Source organism: Papio anubis, chromosome 1 (genome assembly GCF_008728515.1).
Source record: "Papio anubis isolate 15944 chromosome 1, Panubis1.0, whole genome shotgun sequence".
Lineage (NCBI taxonomy): Eukaryota > Metazoa > Chordata > Mammalia > Primates > Cercopithecidae > Papio > Papio anubis.
Genome location: NC_044976.1, coordinates 115,787,012 through 115,802,768, shown reverse-complemented (window position 1 = coordinate 115,802,768; position 15,757 = coordinate 115,787,012). Strand labels below are relative to the sequence as shown.

The window sequence follows — 15,757 nt, the reverse complement described above, 5'->3', positions numbered from 1 at the left end:
GAAATCAAATTTAGGCTATTTTTTTGAAATGAGGGGTCTGTCTGGCAAAATAAAGGTCCATTAGTTCTGACAAATCAAGATGGAGGTCAGTTTTGATTAACAATTTTTATTGCAATTTTACCACTTCCAAGGACAAACAATAATCCACAACATGCTAAAAAAGTATTACTTAGGAGCACTCTATAGTAATAGCAGTAAGAGATCATATTTACTAAATACATACTACGTGCCAGACATTGCATTATCATAATCCTATGAGTTAGCCATTACAGGTGGTACCAACTGGCAGAAAGAGCCCACCTACCATAATAATTACAGTATAAAGAGTTAACAATTATAAGCTATTTACTTTGTGCTAAAAGCTGTTCTAAGAGCTTTAAATATAGTCACATTTGAATTTCACAACTCTATGAGGTTAACAGCCTCACTTTTCAGATGGGAAAACTGAGACACAGAGTACTTTGCTCCACAGTATTAACTACTGTGCTTTACTGCTTGACTGAGAGTTAAAATTCTTCCTCTTTTTGCATCTTTGGGCATGTCTAAATAAAATATACTGAATCAAATGGAATCTATTCACAACCTTATTTTTTAATTCAAAGCAACCAAACAGTCTGCTTATGCAGGTACAGCACAGTCCAGAATTCAGCCATTCATGAAAAGTGGAAAGCACATGTGGTTCTGTTTTTCTATTCTACCTAACCCTGGGTGGTCATCCAATGAAGGCATGGGTACTTAACTAATCATCGCTGTCTGCCATGGCTTGTTGTTTCTAGTCTTGCTACTTTTCTTACTCTTCTGGGCTTCTCCTTCCTATGAAAAGCTAATTAACATTAAAAAGTTGTTTATTTAATCAATCTGTTCATTTTATAGCTCCATTTTGATTACAGCTAAGTTTAAGGGGTTTGGTGCTTTTCTCTAATACATTATAAAGAAATTTTGGATACAAGACTTTTTAAGTACTTTCCTTCACAATAATCATGTGTCTTCACCACCATATGAATTATCAAAATGGTTGAAGAATAATACGAAAGTAGTGGGGAGGCATGACTAATCTTTAAGACATTTAGAGTCATGAGGGCAAGTTTGGAAGTTTCAATATGTAAACAGAATAGCTAAGGCTACAGAAGACATGCTATACTGCTATTCTGCCTCACCCAGCCTTCCCTTTGCTTTCTTCACACCCAAGAGGAGAGGCCAATGGTGATGCATGAGCAAATACTATTTAAGATGTGACACTGCCTCTTTTGCCTCCATTCCTCCCTCTTCTCATCACTTCCACTGCACACTTCTGAAAGTCGAATTTAGAATATAAGTACTCTAGTTCTTGTTCTTGACCAATTACACATTGAGTTTGTGTTTGTCCACATAGGCTATAAAAGCAAAATTCTACCTCCCATAATTCAAATTTAGACAGACATGGGCTAAAGTCTGACTCTGTCACACCTCTCCTTAACAGACAAAAGTAGGGTCATACTTGAAGAAAGCACACAGGAAAAAAGGACCTTAGGAAATGGATGAATTATCCTAAAGTACTCCTCAATGACAAAAAGTGCTTCTGCCACCACTTTCCACTCCTCACATGATTCAGACATATCCCCCTCACTCCTCTAAATAAGAAGCATTAAATAACAGGGGATGTTCAAATGAAACAGGTTCATTATAAGATTATTTTACCTATCTATTTCCCTTACATAAAATAGTGCTTAATTTACGGAAGCATTAGTAAGCCACTGCTAACAATAGAAGTGTGTGTGCACTCTATTCCCAAACCACTGTGGCAATAGTTTGGCTGTCTTCTCAACTGTGGCAGCACCCTCCTACACAGAGAATTTCACTAGTAGCTGTGCTCCCACTTCTGGACCCAAGGAGCCAAGGAAAAGCAGCATCAATAAATGCTGCATCTGTTCCTGTCCTGTGTAACCACTTGCTTCCATTATTATGCTCTTATTGTTAAAGTCCAGGAGGACTACCTAGGTCTGAATGACAGGTGAAAAATAAGTGTACTCCCCTTAGTTCAAGATCTCACATTATTCCTAGGTTATGGCTGTGGTCTCCCAAACCCACCAACTTGTGGATTACAATCAGATCCTTTTGCTTTGTTACTCCCCACTGAAAAAAGCCTTCAGGAGTTCCTTCCCCCTTATAAAACATTTAGTAGTTCTGTAAGGAATTCTCAAAAGTCAAGCAGCTTTTGCAGGTAGAAGATGCTAAGGAAAAAAGAAAAACAAGATTTGAAGGGCTTTTTGGATAAGCAAAGAACTTTCTATTACCACTTCCCATATGACAGCACTTACACAGTAGCTGACAGAAGTAACTAAGATAGTGTATATTGCAGGGAGGGAGTTGTGCACACACGTCTTATTTCCTGAACAACTAAGAACCTTTGATTTGGTGTGTAAGGCTGTCTACTATAATGTCTCCAATCTTCTCTCCCGCTTTGCCACTGTGCAACGTTCTCTTTACACAAATTGGTATACATCTCGCCCTAAAACATATCTCATACATTCCTGTCTGGGCAATTTACCAGCACTACTGACCTCATTTGGGATTCCTTAATCATTCTATCTAGATTGTAAGCTTAAGTTAAACAATTTGAATATGAATAGTCACCATAATTAGTGCTATTTATCACAATTAGTAAATCTCAAAGAATAAAACAACCCCTTACTCCTGGGAATAAGCTATACTTTTATAAAAGACTAATAATTTTTTCCTCCCTAGGTACTGATAGCCATGGATTCCCTGAAAGACTAGCATTTTAAGAGTAAACCCTTGCTTCCTTTACCTACTAACCATTAAAAATTCCTCCTTTGAAATATATATATTTATATATTTTAAAAATATTTTAATATTTTAATATATATTTAATATGTATTGTAAGATTTATTTCTACTGCCAAGAAACTTAAATTGACTAAGAGTTTCTTCATCAGATAAACAAAAACTGCCCTACAGATACTAAAAATGAGGTAACATGGGTGAGGATACATGGCATCATAGGAGGGCATGATGTAACACTCTTTCAGATAAAATGGAATATTGGCTTATTTACCAGTGCTGCTTCCCAGCCCCACTGCCTGTATCTTGGATCATGAGTGAATCGCCATAGGTACCAATAGGTTTCAATTACTTCTGGACGGAGGATATAATACTTTTCAGCCTGCCGGACAGCCACAGCCTCCACTGCACCATCAAACTTGAATGATTCAGGACCTAGCTTTAATGCTGTAACATGACAAAAGAAATAACTGAGCAAAATAAACCATTTAAGTTTGTTTGCAAGGACTTCTTTCTTCCCTGAAAGAATAGAATATGAAGTAATTTTTGTTGTTTATTTTTATTGTTGCTGTTTGCACTCAGTGCAAAATGAGTCATTTTAAAAGATCCACATTTGGTTTTCTTAAAATAGACTTATAAATATTCCTATTATTCTCACATAAAATGTTTCTCAGAATAATGTGTATCAACATACTGCTAAATCCAATTCCACCAATAAGAGTCTAGTAATCTTTTGGAAACAAATGCAAACCTAGACATTTGCACATCATATAGTCCACTGTGGTCCGAAATAAAAGTACATAGATAATTATACTGTGTGGATTTTTTTTTAAGGCAAGGTAATTTTTAAAGACATTTTGCCATAATACACACGTATAAGAAAACATTTTAGAACTTAGATCATGAATTGATTTAGTTGTAGATAATTACAGTATAAATTTAGCTGGAATAACTACTAAGGAGAAATGAATGGATATTTTAAAATACGGCGGCCAAAAATTATAGCACAGCTATAAGAAAACACAGCAGAGGATTAATAACCTGCTGGAAAGTTAGCAAAACTAGGATTGTACTTTTTAATTAAAGGATCTAAATTGAGATTAAAGACAAGTAAAAACAACAGAAGACTTGAAAATACAGGACACAAATCAAATAATCATGTTTTGGTTTACCATAACAAAGAGGGTCACAGGTTCATCAACTTGCAATGTGAAAATGACAATCAGAAAAAGAATCAGCATCAGCAATGTCATTATGAAATGTGAAAACCAGAAATATAAGGAAATCCTTTCATAACTCCGATACACTATGAATTTCTGAAAGGCAGGGAATGTATCTTGTTCATACTTTAACCTATAAGCATCTAGCATAATACTTGGCATATAATGGCTGTTCCCTATTTCATGGAGCAAATATTTAATTATAATAACTATGATATACCATATTTTAGTATGTATGCTATATGAAATTCAATTATTTTAGGTCTATTATTTGATTTTCGGTCAAAATTTGTCAAAAAACAATCCTTATTCTCGTGGATCCTAATATAAAATTGAATATCCATCCTGGTCCTCAATGTTTTACTAATTTTAGCTATATTTTAAGTGCATAATTGACATTTTATATCAACACAATAATTTAATTTAGCCTCTATGAATATCCATCCTGGTCCTCAATGTTTTACTAATGTTTTAGCTATATTTTAAGTGCATAATTGACATTCTGTATCAAGACGGTAATTTAATTTAGCCTCTATTTCAAACTCAGATCACTGCCTTTATATGTATTACACACCAACACTTAAACTACCCTGAAATAACACTACTTCACTGTCCTCTTGACTTATATTCTTTCAAGAAAGGGAACCCTTGATTTAGTTAACGAGAAAACTGAAGAATCAATTTTGCCATAAGTTAATAATTCTTTACTGTATAAAAATAACTTGACAGATTTATGAACTAGCATAAATTTTAGGTCAATCATATTTGTTTCATGGTATCTGATGATAAAGTAACCCTAAAACAGAAATTGTTATTTGATAAAATTAATGATTTGATTTCTGAAATCAAATAGAAATTTCTAGTTTTTTGGCTTTCAGGGAGCTCATTATCCATTACCTCATATAGAAACTCATGTTTTTAAAGCCAGAGAAAATCTTGGAAGGTCTAGTCCAGTGTTTTTCAGCCCCTTTTCATTACTGCACCCCTAAGAAGCGTTTTGCCTTTTAAAAAAAAGTAAAGGCATAAAATTTTAATACCTTCTCCCTCCATAAAATTTTAATACCAAATATATACTGTGTATCTATGTATGACTATATGTATATCTGTGCTTTATACACAAAGAGTAAAAATTTTTTCAGCCCCAACCAAACCAATTTTTGTCACCATTTAAGAATCATCTCCTTTTCTAAGTAAGGACACTGAAGTTCAGAAAATATTTGCCCAATGCAATGTCAGAGGATCTTTTTAGTTAAAGCCATAAACAATTCCAAAAACTATTGGTGAACTAATTGAAAAACTACTAGTTAGCCAGACACCAATAAAGATAAATACTATCATCTTTTGGTTATTCTTTTTATCACAAGAGGATAGGCAAGGCAATGTAACTGAAATCAGTCAATTTTATGTTCTTTTAAGTAACTTTTTATAGAAGCTGAAATGGCAAAAATGGATTCTTATATTAAAATAAATGTTATTCCATTTATTCCCAAATACCCCACGATTCTTGTCTTTAAAACAATTACTTCAAAATCTTTAACAGAAATAGCAGCAGAATTCAGAATTTAAAAAATAATGCAGAGACACATTTCCAGAATTAAAATTCAAGTTTTTAAGAAAATGATTTGCCATGTTGGTGTAAACTATCTGGAAGTAACAAGCGCCTATTCTTCTTATTGCTAAATACATTTTTAGAGATTATTTTAGACTATATAATTAGCCTTATTAATATTCTTACCAGTTCTGTCATATGACTCATGACAAGTACGTGCAATTTCTGCCCCCAGTTCTAAATAATGACCAGCTTTATCTGTTCTGGAACCATCCGCTCCCAGTGCAAACATTCCCCCAGCAAAGCAGGCCAAATGCCCCATCTTTTTTTCCAAGTGCCCATTCTTCCATTCTCCAATAAAGACAAGACCTCCACGAGATTTCTTAATAAGATGTTTTTCTATAGCCTATAGGAAAGAAAAGATATTCAAAGTTTTAGATGCAAACTATTAAGTGTTCAAACTTACTATATCCTTCTGGCCATTATAAAACCTGGGTAATATGATAGTCTATAAAGTAGTAACTTTCCCAAACTAAGAGACTTAATTAATAGTAAGTGTTGGAGTGGAGGATCAAACTGCATACAATCGGGAACAAATACCTGAATCACTACCATAATAAGACAGAGTGGAAGAGGAGAGACTTGGCCTAAAGATTACCTTCTACATAGTATTATCTTTAGTCCCTTACTTCTCAGACTTAGGCATTTGTTTTGGATGCATTGTCATGGATAAGAGAAGCCATATTATAAACATTGTCTATCTTCCTGGAATATCAATTTTACTCAAAAGATGTGGGAATGGTGAGAGAAACAGTCTATACTAAACTTGAGTATATCAGAGTATAACAATCACATTTCATTTTTAAAATGAGATTTTCAAGAGCTTTGCTCCTTTGGAATATGTTCTTAGACTTTGCTGAGATGAGCTATTTTCTACCTTTAGAGGTATTTCTATGGAAAAGTATAAGCAATGGCCATTAACTCAGTTTTCTTTAGTAGAAATTATTATGTATGATTAGTAGTTAACTTTTCTTTCTGACAAAAAGGAATATTTTTATTTTCAGTTGTTCGCTGACAAGTTTAATAACAATCAGGATTGGAAAATTTTATTCTATATTCTCTATAATAATAATGTGAGTTTTACAGAACTGGAGTGACTATGTCTTACCGATCACCTATATTCCAGAAGGCATATAATGTAGTGTGCACTCAATACATGTTTAATTATTAAGTAATAAGTTTTTGTCATTGTTTTAACCATAGTACTCTGAAGCACAAGTAAAGTTTTTTGAGTATGGGGTGGTATTTTTCATGTTTCTGAACCTCATGATACTAGCATGTTTTCCACATAAAAGGTATTCCAAAAATGCCTAAAAGATGGTATTCATATGTTTGTCATTTTGTCATTTCTGTTCATTATAACATAAATCTTACCATATTACAATTAAAAGATATCCAAGTATATCCACATGGACTTACTAGAACTAAAGTAAAAGGCAGTTCACTAGGGTTTTTTTTTTTTTTACCAATAATTTTAAAAGAAAGTAGAAACCAGGGATATGGATATCTGTAAGAACACGGTAAGGTAGGATGGGTATGGAATAATTTAAGTAAAATAGCTCAGAAAGACAAAGTTTAAAAATAACGTATTTCAAATTAGAATGAGTCTTAAGTGGTCATTCCTATCTCTTTCATACATTCCATATGTCATTTATTTTACAATACTCTAACAATTTTTGAAAATAATTAACACTGCAAAGACTGCATACTTGAGATCATGTCTCAAAGTGAAAGCTGACCAACTATTAAAAAACATTTATTAGGTACCTATTCTTGACTTAATAACTAATAAAACTAATAAAAACAGGGAAAAGAAAGCAAGTACAGAAATATTTACAGAATACACAACATATAGCAGATGATTCATGAAAAATAGTGTGAATTTATAAGGTTAACTTTCAAAATAGTTATCATGCCTTTCAAAGCATGTACAATTAAAAAAGGATGACAAATATAATTTTTTTCCTTTGGAAAAAATTAAGCAAAAGTCAAAATAGTTTTAAAGAAAATTACAAGAAAACAGCAAAAATTAATTTATTATGGGATATGATACACCACATTTTCTCAAATATAATAATATTAAATATATTCATGCATTTATCAAATACTATTGAATACTTATTATGTTTCAAGTAACGTGCTAGATGCTGAGATAATGATAAGCAAATTAGTCTCTGCCCTCAAAGGAGGCCACAGTCTAGTGGGAATTACTAAGAGCTATTTTTAACAATATGGTTCTAAGAATATTAAATTCTTCCCAGATAATAACCTATCTGGATCATAAAACTTTCTAGGTTTAAATTTTAATAAAAGAGAATAAAGTTCTCCTACTAAAATTTATATTCTTTGTTGTACTTTTAGTTCTATTTATTATTTCACACAATATCTCAACAAACACTTGTTGAGTACCTATAATGGGCAAAACACCATGAGCCACATATTAAGTTCAACTCCTGCGCATTTTTTAAAAACAATTATAGCAAATTAGGTGCCTAAAGAGTAGGGATATAAAATGGATAAGATTCTTGGTTTAATGAAAAAGACAAACCAAACAAAAATTATAACTCTGACAACTAATTACTGACTACATCAGCACAGTGTTGTTATATACAAAATATACAACTTTTAAAAAGTAATTAAAATCGTCAAGTGGATATCAGTTTATAATAAAGCAGGAAGCTAATAACCTGCTAAACACACTTACTTAACACACTTTTAACTTACTTTTCTATTTCAGTTTTTTCTTAGAAATACTCCATATAAATTCTTCCTAGAATGAATCTTGTTCCAATTATAAACTGTCACAATATCATGGTATGAAGTCATTTAAATATGAAACAATATAAGACAGTGGTTAAAAGCACTGGCTCGGCAGCCAGACTGTTCAGTTCCAGGCCCCATCAATTACCAGCAACACAACCTTCAGCAAGTTACTTCAACTTCATTGTTCCTTAAGGTCCTCATGTGTAAAATGGTGATAATGATTAAATGATCTCATACATGTAAGAAGGGTTAGAACAGTGCCTGGCACGTAGAAAATACTATATACATGTGTTGTCATTAGTTAAGTATTTACCCATAAGGCTCTCAATGTGTAAATTCAAAGGGGTCATTTGAAAGAAAAAACGTTTATGAAAATGTATACAAAGTCAGAAGTTTTTCAGTCTCTGCAAACATTAACTAAAAGTAAATAAAATCAATTTTCATGAATACACTAAAATAAATTCTTATTTTATTTTATTTATTGTTGACACAGAGTCTCGCTCTGTCACCCAGACTGGAGTGCAATGATGAGACCTCAGCTCACTGCAACCTCCACCTCCCAGGTTCAAGTGATTCTACCACCGCAGCCTCCCAAGTAGCTGGGACTACAGGCATGCACCACCATGCCCAGCTGATTTTTGTATTTTAAGTAGAGATGGGTTTTCACCATGTTGGCCAGGCTGGTCTTGAACTCCCAACCTCAAATGATCTGCCTACCCCGGCCTCCCAAAGTGCTGAGATTACAGGTGTGAGCCACTGCACCCGGCCTACAATAAATTCTTTCTTCAAAAATTTCTTTAAAATGCCACAAATAAAAGAAGACTTAATATGAGGCTTTTCTATTAAAATAGTAGCAAACTCTATAGTGAATGCATATAATAAAATGCTTATACATATTTACTGAATGTCTATAATAAAATGGTTATAAGATAGTCATCTAGTCACTACCAAATACACTGTATGTTCAATCTGTTAAGTAGAAAAATGTTCTGGAAATAATCACCTCAATAGCATCATCATACATCTTTCTTGCCTCATGGTCTGTTTTATCTGACATCAACCATGCTTTCAGTAAGTATTCATAAAAACTGTCTCCCAGACCGCCGACAGATGTATGGTCTGTAACAAAGGAGAAAACAGAAGGATAGAGGTAAAGGCAAGGGAAGACAAGACAAATAAAGCAATATTTTCAATTATAATGACTCTGTTACAGGTCAATAATTTTAAAATCACACTGACAACCCCATTTCCAACACACTTCAAATTTAGTCCCATAAGTATACACATAATCACTTTCCTCTACATGTGTATCGAATTTTCTAGAAAATCTTTTTTCTCTGGATGTGGTGCTTCACGTACTTAGTAGTCTTTTTCTTGAATTAGTTTGTACACTGTCATAGAGCCAAACTTTTCCAGAATTGATAATTACCTTTTATATATTAATAGCTTTAAATAAATAAGTTATGACTAAATATGAAAGCTCGACTTAAATCGGATGTTAAGCAAAAAGAGCTTACTCTTAAGACATGTTCCTATACAATGGTTAATGGTAATTCCTAAGCCAAAGATAATAAATTAAAATACATCTACAAAAAGAAAAAACACCCAAGAATTCCTTTATAATATCACCTTGCATAACATAAATAGCTGTTGACTTCCTACCCTTGATTACTATTTATACAAATTTTAGTATACACAGGCATACCTCAGAGATACAGAAAGTTTGTTTACAGACTACTGCAATGTAGCAAATATGGCAACAAAGTGAGTCACACAAACTTTTTGGTTTCCCAGTAGGTATAAAAGTTGTGTTGACAGCATTGTGTTTAAATAAACAATGTTCATATCTTAATTTTAAAAATACTTTATTGCTAAAAATGCAAATGATCATCTGATGCTTTCAGCAAGTCACATTCTTTTTGCTGGTGTTGGGTCTTGCCTTGATGATGGCTGCTGACTCATCAGGGTGGTGGCTGCTGAAGGCTGGGGTGGCTGGGTCAATTTCTAAAATGAGACAACAATGAAATCTGCTGTATTGAATGATTCTTCCTGTTTGATTTCTCTGTAAGACGAAAGATCTCTCTGTAGCATGTGATGCTGTTTGACAGCATTCTGTCCACAGTAAAAATTCTTTCAAACTTGGAGTCCACTCTCATATCCTGATGCTGCTTTAACAACTAAGTTTACATAATATTCTAAACCTTTGTTGTCATTTCGACAATGTTCATAGCTTCTTCACCAGGAGTAGATTCCATCTCAAGAAACCACTTTCTTTGCTCATCTGTAAGAAGCAACTCCTCATCCATTCAAGTCTTATTCAGTCCTATCTTCAGGCCCCACTTCTAATTCTGGTTCTCTTGCTATTTCCACCATATCTACAGTTACTTCCTCCACTTGAGCTTGAACCCCTCAAAATCACCCATGAGGACTGGAATCAAATTCTTCCAAACTCCTGTTAATGTTGATACTTTGACTTCCTCCCATGAACCACAAATGTTCTTAATGGCATCTAGAATAGTGACTCCTTTCCAGAAGGGTTTCCATTTACTTTGCTGAGATCTGTCAGAGGAATCACTATCCATGGCAGCTATAGCCTTATAAAATGCAATCCTTAAATAACAAGACTTGAGAATCTTAATCATTCTTTGACCCATGGGCTGCAAAATGGATGTTGTTAGCAGGCATGAAACCAACATTAATATCCTTGGGCATCTTCACCACAGAAAATGGGTGACCAGGTGCATTGTCAATGAGCAGCAATATTTTGAAAGAGATCTTTTTTGCTTAGCAGTTCCCAACAGTGGGCTTAAAATATTCAGTAAACTCTGCCATCAACAGATGTGCTCTCATCTGAACTTTGTTGTTCCATTACAGACCACACAGGGAGTAAGATGCAGCAAAATTCTTAAAGGCCCTAGGATTTTCAGAATGGTAAATGAGCACTGGCTTCAACTTAAAATCAACAGCTGCATTAGCCCCCAACATTAGCCTGTCCTTGAAAGCCAAGCACGGACTTCTCTTTAGCTATGAGATGGCATCTTCTTCCAGTAGAAATCTGTTTCATCTACATTGAAAATCTGTTGTTTAGTGTAGCCGCCTTCATCAATTAATTTAGTTAGATCTTCAGGATCACATGCTGCAGTTTTTACATAAGCATTTGCTGCCTCACCTGTCACCTTTATGTTTTGGAGGCAGCTTCCTTCTTTAATCTTCATAAACCAACCTTTGTAAGCTTCAAACTCTTCTCCTGATGCTTCCTCACCTCTCTTAGCATTCACAGAATTGAAGAGAGTTAGGGCCTTGCTCTGGATGAGGTTTTGGATTCAGGGAATGTTGCAGATGGTTTGATCTTCTACCCAGACCATTCAGACTTTTCCCATGTCTGCAATATGGCCATTTTGTTTCCTCATTATTCATATGTTCACTGGCATAGCACCTTTAATTTCCTTCAAGAACTTTTCCTTTCCTTTCACAATCTGCCTAACTGGTGCAAGAGGCTTAGCCTTTGGACTTTCTCGGCTTTTGATATGCCTTCCTCACTAAGCTTAATTATATCTAGCTTTTGATGTAAAGTGAGAGACATATGACTCTTTTACTTGGAATAGTTAGAGGCCATTGAAGGATTAATATTGATGCATACTAGGTGTACATTGTAGGGTTATTAATTGGCCTTATATTAATATTGTTGTTTCAAAGAACAGGGAGGCCAAAGGAGAGAGACAGGGAAATGGCCAGTTGGTCGAGCAGTCAGAACACACACAATATAATTTATTAAGTTTGTCATTTTCTATGGGTGCTGTTCATGCTGCCCAAAACAATTACAATAGTAACATCAAAGATCACTGATTACAGATCACTATAAGAGACATAATACTAAGGAAAAAATTTGAAATATTGCAAGAATTACCAAAATGTGACCCAGAGACACAAAGCAAACGCATGCTGTCCAAAAAACGATGCTGATGGATTTGCTCAGCACAAGGTTATCACAGATCTGTAATCTGCAAACACACACACCAACCCTGCAATATCTGTGAAGAGCAGTAAAGCAAAGCATAGAGCTAAGCATATAAACATATGGGTGTGCCTATATTTGTCTGTCCTAGATATACTCTTACTTCATCCCACCTATACTTTTAAACCTATCCAGTTTGACACTACAGCAGCTCCCAAGGCAACCACATTCTTTTATCCTTGACTTTCTACAAACCCTGTCCTATATCGTTGACCTCTGCTTCAAAACTGACATCCTCCTCTCTGCATTAAAAAAAAAAAGTACATTTCTTATAATCCTCATTCATTCATATAGTACTATCCCTGGTTTTTAAATTGGTGAGGAAAAGCTAGATTATTCAGTGGTTTATGGCAAAAACTGGCTATCCATTTCGGGGGGAAAAAAAAGCTTACTAATATTCATATATTTAGCTCACAAAATACATTTGTGGATGATTAATGATTTAAAAGTAAAATGCAAAAGAGTAAGTTTCCAGAACAAAATATAAGAATATATCTGGTCTTCCTAAGTAAATGATCTTAAGAAAATACAAAATGAAGGAGTCATAAAGGAACAATGGATAGCTTCATAAGGTAAAGCTAAAAGACAAATAAATCTAAAAGACAAGAAATTGGAGAAGAAATTTGCAACATACGTCATAAGAAAAGGATTATTCTCATAAACGACGACTCCTGACAAATAAGGAGAATTAAAATAGGGCACACAAAATTAACAAAAAAAGAAACATCAATCGATAATTAACATAAGAAAGGATGCCCAATTTCACTAGTGATCAGAGAAAGGCAAATTAAAACAGTGAGATTCCATCTTTGTCTATTAGATCAGCAAACATTTTAAAAGATTGATAATATCCAATGTTGGCAAGATTATCGTTCCCAGTTGCTGAAATTGAAGGACAATTTTGTGGCAGCTAACAAAATTTAACCTAGGAATTGTAGTTCTGGAATTATCCTATAACAATATTTACAGAAATATACAAATATAGATGTAAAAAAAAGTTAATCAGAATTATTTTCATTAGTAAAAAACTAAAGATAACCTGAAATGTTTAGGGAGGAGGCTAAGTTACGATATAAACATACTATGGAGGATTGCACAATCATTAAAGAGAATCAGGGTGAGTCTATAATCTGACACTAAAAGATATCTATTATATGCTGTTGAGTTGTGGAGGTGGAGCAAATTTCAGAATTATTTATATAGTTTGATACTTCTCAAAATGTGTGTTTAAAGAATGTTGGTGTATACACAGAAAAGATTTTATCTCAAACTCCTGGACTCAAGCAATGCTCTAAGGAAGGAGACCTTCAATTTTAACTTTAGACACTTATAATTATCTAAATACCTGTAACTTATATAATTAAAAACCATCTTGTGTTGTAGAAAGTAACAAATGGGGGAAAAGAGCTATCATTCACCTTAGGCAATATGTCTGCTAATACTCCCATAATTCACTTTCACCTCATCTCAAATGCTATTACTTCTCACTTTTTTATTTAATGCTAAGTATATAATTTTGATGTCTACACATGTATATGCCAACAAAGCCACTAAGATAAAACTATAGAACATTTCTGGCATCATAAAAGTTTTCCTAATGTGGCCTTCACAGTCAATACCAAATGATACCATTTTTTTCTAATTTCTATTATCACCATAAATTTGTTTTGCCAGGTTTTGAACTTTATATAAAATGGCTATTTGCAGCCAGGTGTGGTGGCTCATACCTGTAATCCCAGTACTTTGGGAGGCTGAGGTGATAGGATCACTTGAGGTCAGGGGTTCCAGACCAGCCTGGCCAACATGGTGAAACCCCATCTCTACTAAAAATACAAAAATTAGCCAGGCATGGTGGCGCACGCCTGTAATCCCAGCCACTTGGGAGGCTGAGGCATGAGAATACCTTGAATCCGGGAGGCAGAGGTTGCAGTGAGCCGAGACTGCAACACTGTACTCCAGTATGGGCAATAAAGTGAGACTCTGTCTCCAGAAAAAAAAAAAAAAAAAAGGCCATCTGCTTTCAACTAAGATTAGTTTAATGATATTCTTTATTTTCCATCTAAATATCTAAAAGGACACCTCTGCTTTATGAAAGCTTCCTGAATCTCAAAGATTAAGTGGCTGGGTATTACAGAAGTCACTTGGAGGAGCAGAAGACAGGGCAATAATAAGATGTCTTATTCTACATTTCAGATAGCACAAGAAATTCACAATTAAATTTTGAATAGCTTTCCATACTCATCATACTTACATTTAATAAGTTTATAATGATGGATTTATATAATATAGTTAGAAGCCAAATTAATTCTAACAAATTGACACATTTTATAATCACAAAAAATCATAAAAGTTAACATATAACTTGTAAAATATTAAAACAATACCAAAATGAAGAGATAGGGAGAGTTCCTTATACTTAATGGGCATTTGGGATGGGGTAAAGGTTAGTGGTACCTTTTGGGCACATGTTTTGGTAATGTACAAGAGAGCAGTGATTTTACATTTGAAGAGGAACTATTTTAAAACATTTATGTATCAAAACAACTATGACAAAATATTCCCATCAATATTACAACCTCAATTTTGCGGTTAAGTCAAAATGTACTGACTCATTCAGTGACATTACCATCTTATCAGCTGCCCAGTCTTTTCTTAGACATCAACTGTGTAAAATCATGCTGCATTTTGGTTGTCCTTATGTTTTAACTATGACTTTCTTGTATAGCTTTTCGTTTTCTCCAGATTTTCTAACTGGTTTCCTATTGTGTCCCATCACTTTCCCTAATCATTTATTGTATCCTAGCCTATCAACCATGTTACTTATACTGAGTCACCCCTCGCTCCTTACTACCCTAGAGACCTTCCTCCCAATCTGGTCATTTACTAGGCATAGTCCACAGCTGTCATCTTGTCACTTCTCTTTTCTTGCTTTCCAGAGTTATGCCTATTGCTTCTTCAGTCCTATGTCTTTGTCTATACCTGCTTTACTGAATCACATTCTGAAATAACTTCCCACAAAAGAGTGTGTGGGATGTAAACCTTTTCATCTGAAAATGTCATTGTTATGCTCTCTCATTTAATTTTATTTCATATGGGTATCAAATTCAAGGTTGGAAATAATTTTCCCCCAGAGCTTCTTGAAAGTACCATTCCAATACCTTCTAACATCCAGTATAATTGATAAGAAATCTGATGTTATTTTTTAATAGGCTTAATATGTTCCCAATCTTACTTCCTCACACTCAGGTCTCTTCTCCGAGGTTGATAATCTTCACTTAAACATTGATTAAATTTAGGTACAATCTTTTTTTATTTGTTTGTTCCGACAGTCATTGTGCTAGGCACTTTTCAAACTACAGATCAGTATCTT

General features: G+C 34.1%; 1 protein-coding gene across 3 annotated transcripts in view; it reads right to left on the bottom strand.

The window, feature by feature from the left end:
* Nucleotides 1-15,757, bottom strand: part of MAN1A2 (mannosidase alpha class 1A member 2) — a 168,260-nt gene that overhangs the window by 26,551 nt on the left and 125,952 nt on the right. For 2 of the 3 annotated variants that reach the window (XM_017946193.3, XM_021922698.2), the window contains 3 exons: nucleotides 9,376-9,491; nucleotides 5,736-5,955; nucleotides 3,055-3,227 (listed from right to left, as the gene is read on the bottom strand). In XM_017946193.3, the coding sequence (XP_017801682.1) occupies nucleotides 3,055-3,227; nucleotides 5,736-5,955; nucleotides 9,376-9,491 (509 nt within the window). Of the gene's footprint in view, nucleotides 1-748; nucleotides 2,211-3,054; nucleotides 3,228-5,735; nucleotides 5,956-9,375; nucleotides 9,492-15,757 lie in introns of those variants that run through there. The other variant, XM_017946194.3, reaches the window with a different exon arrangement.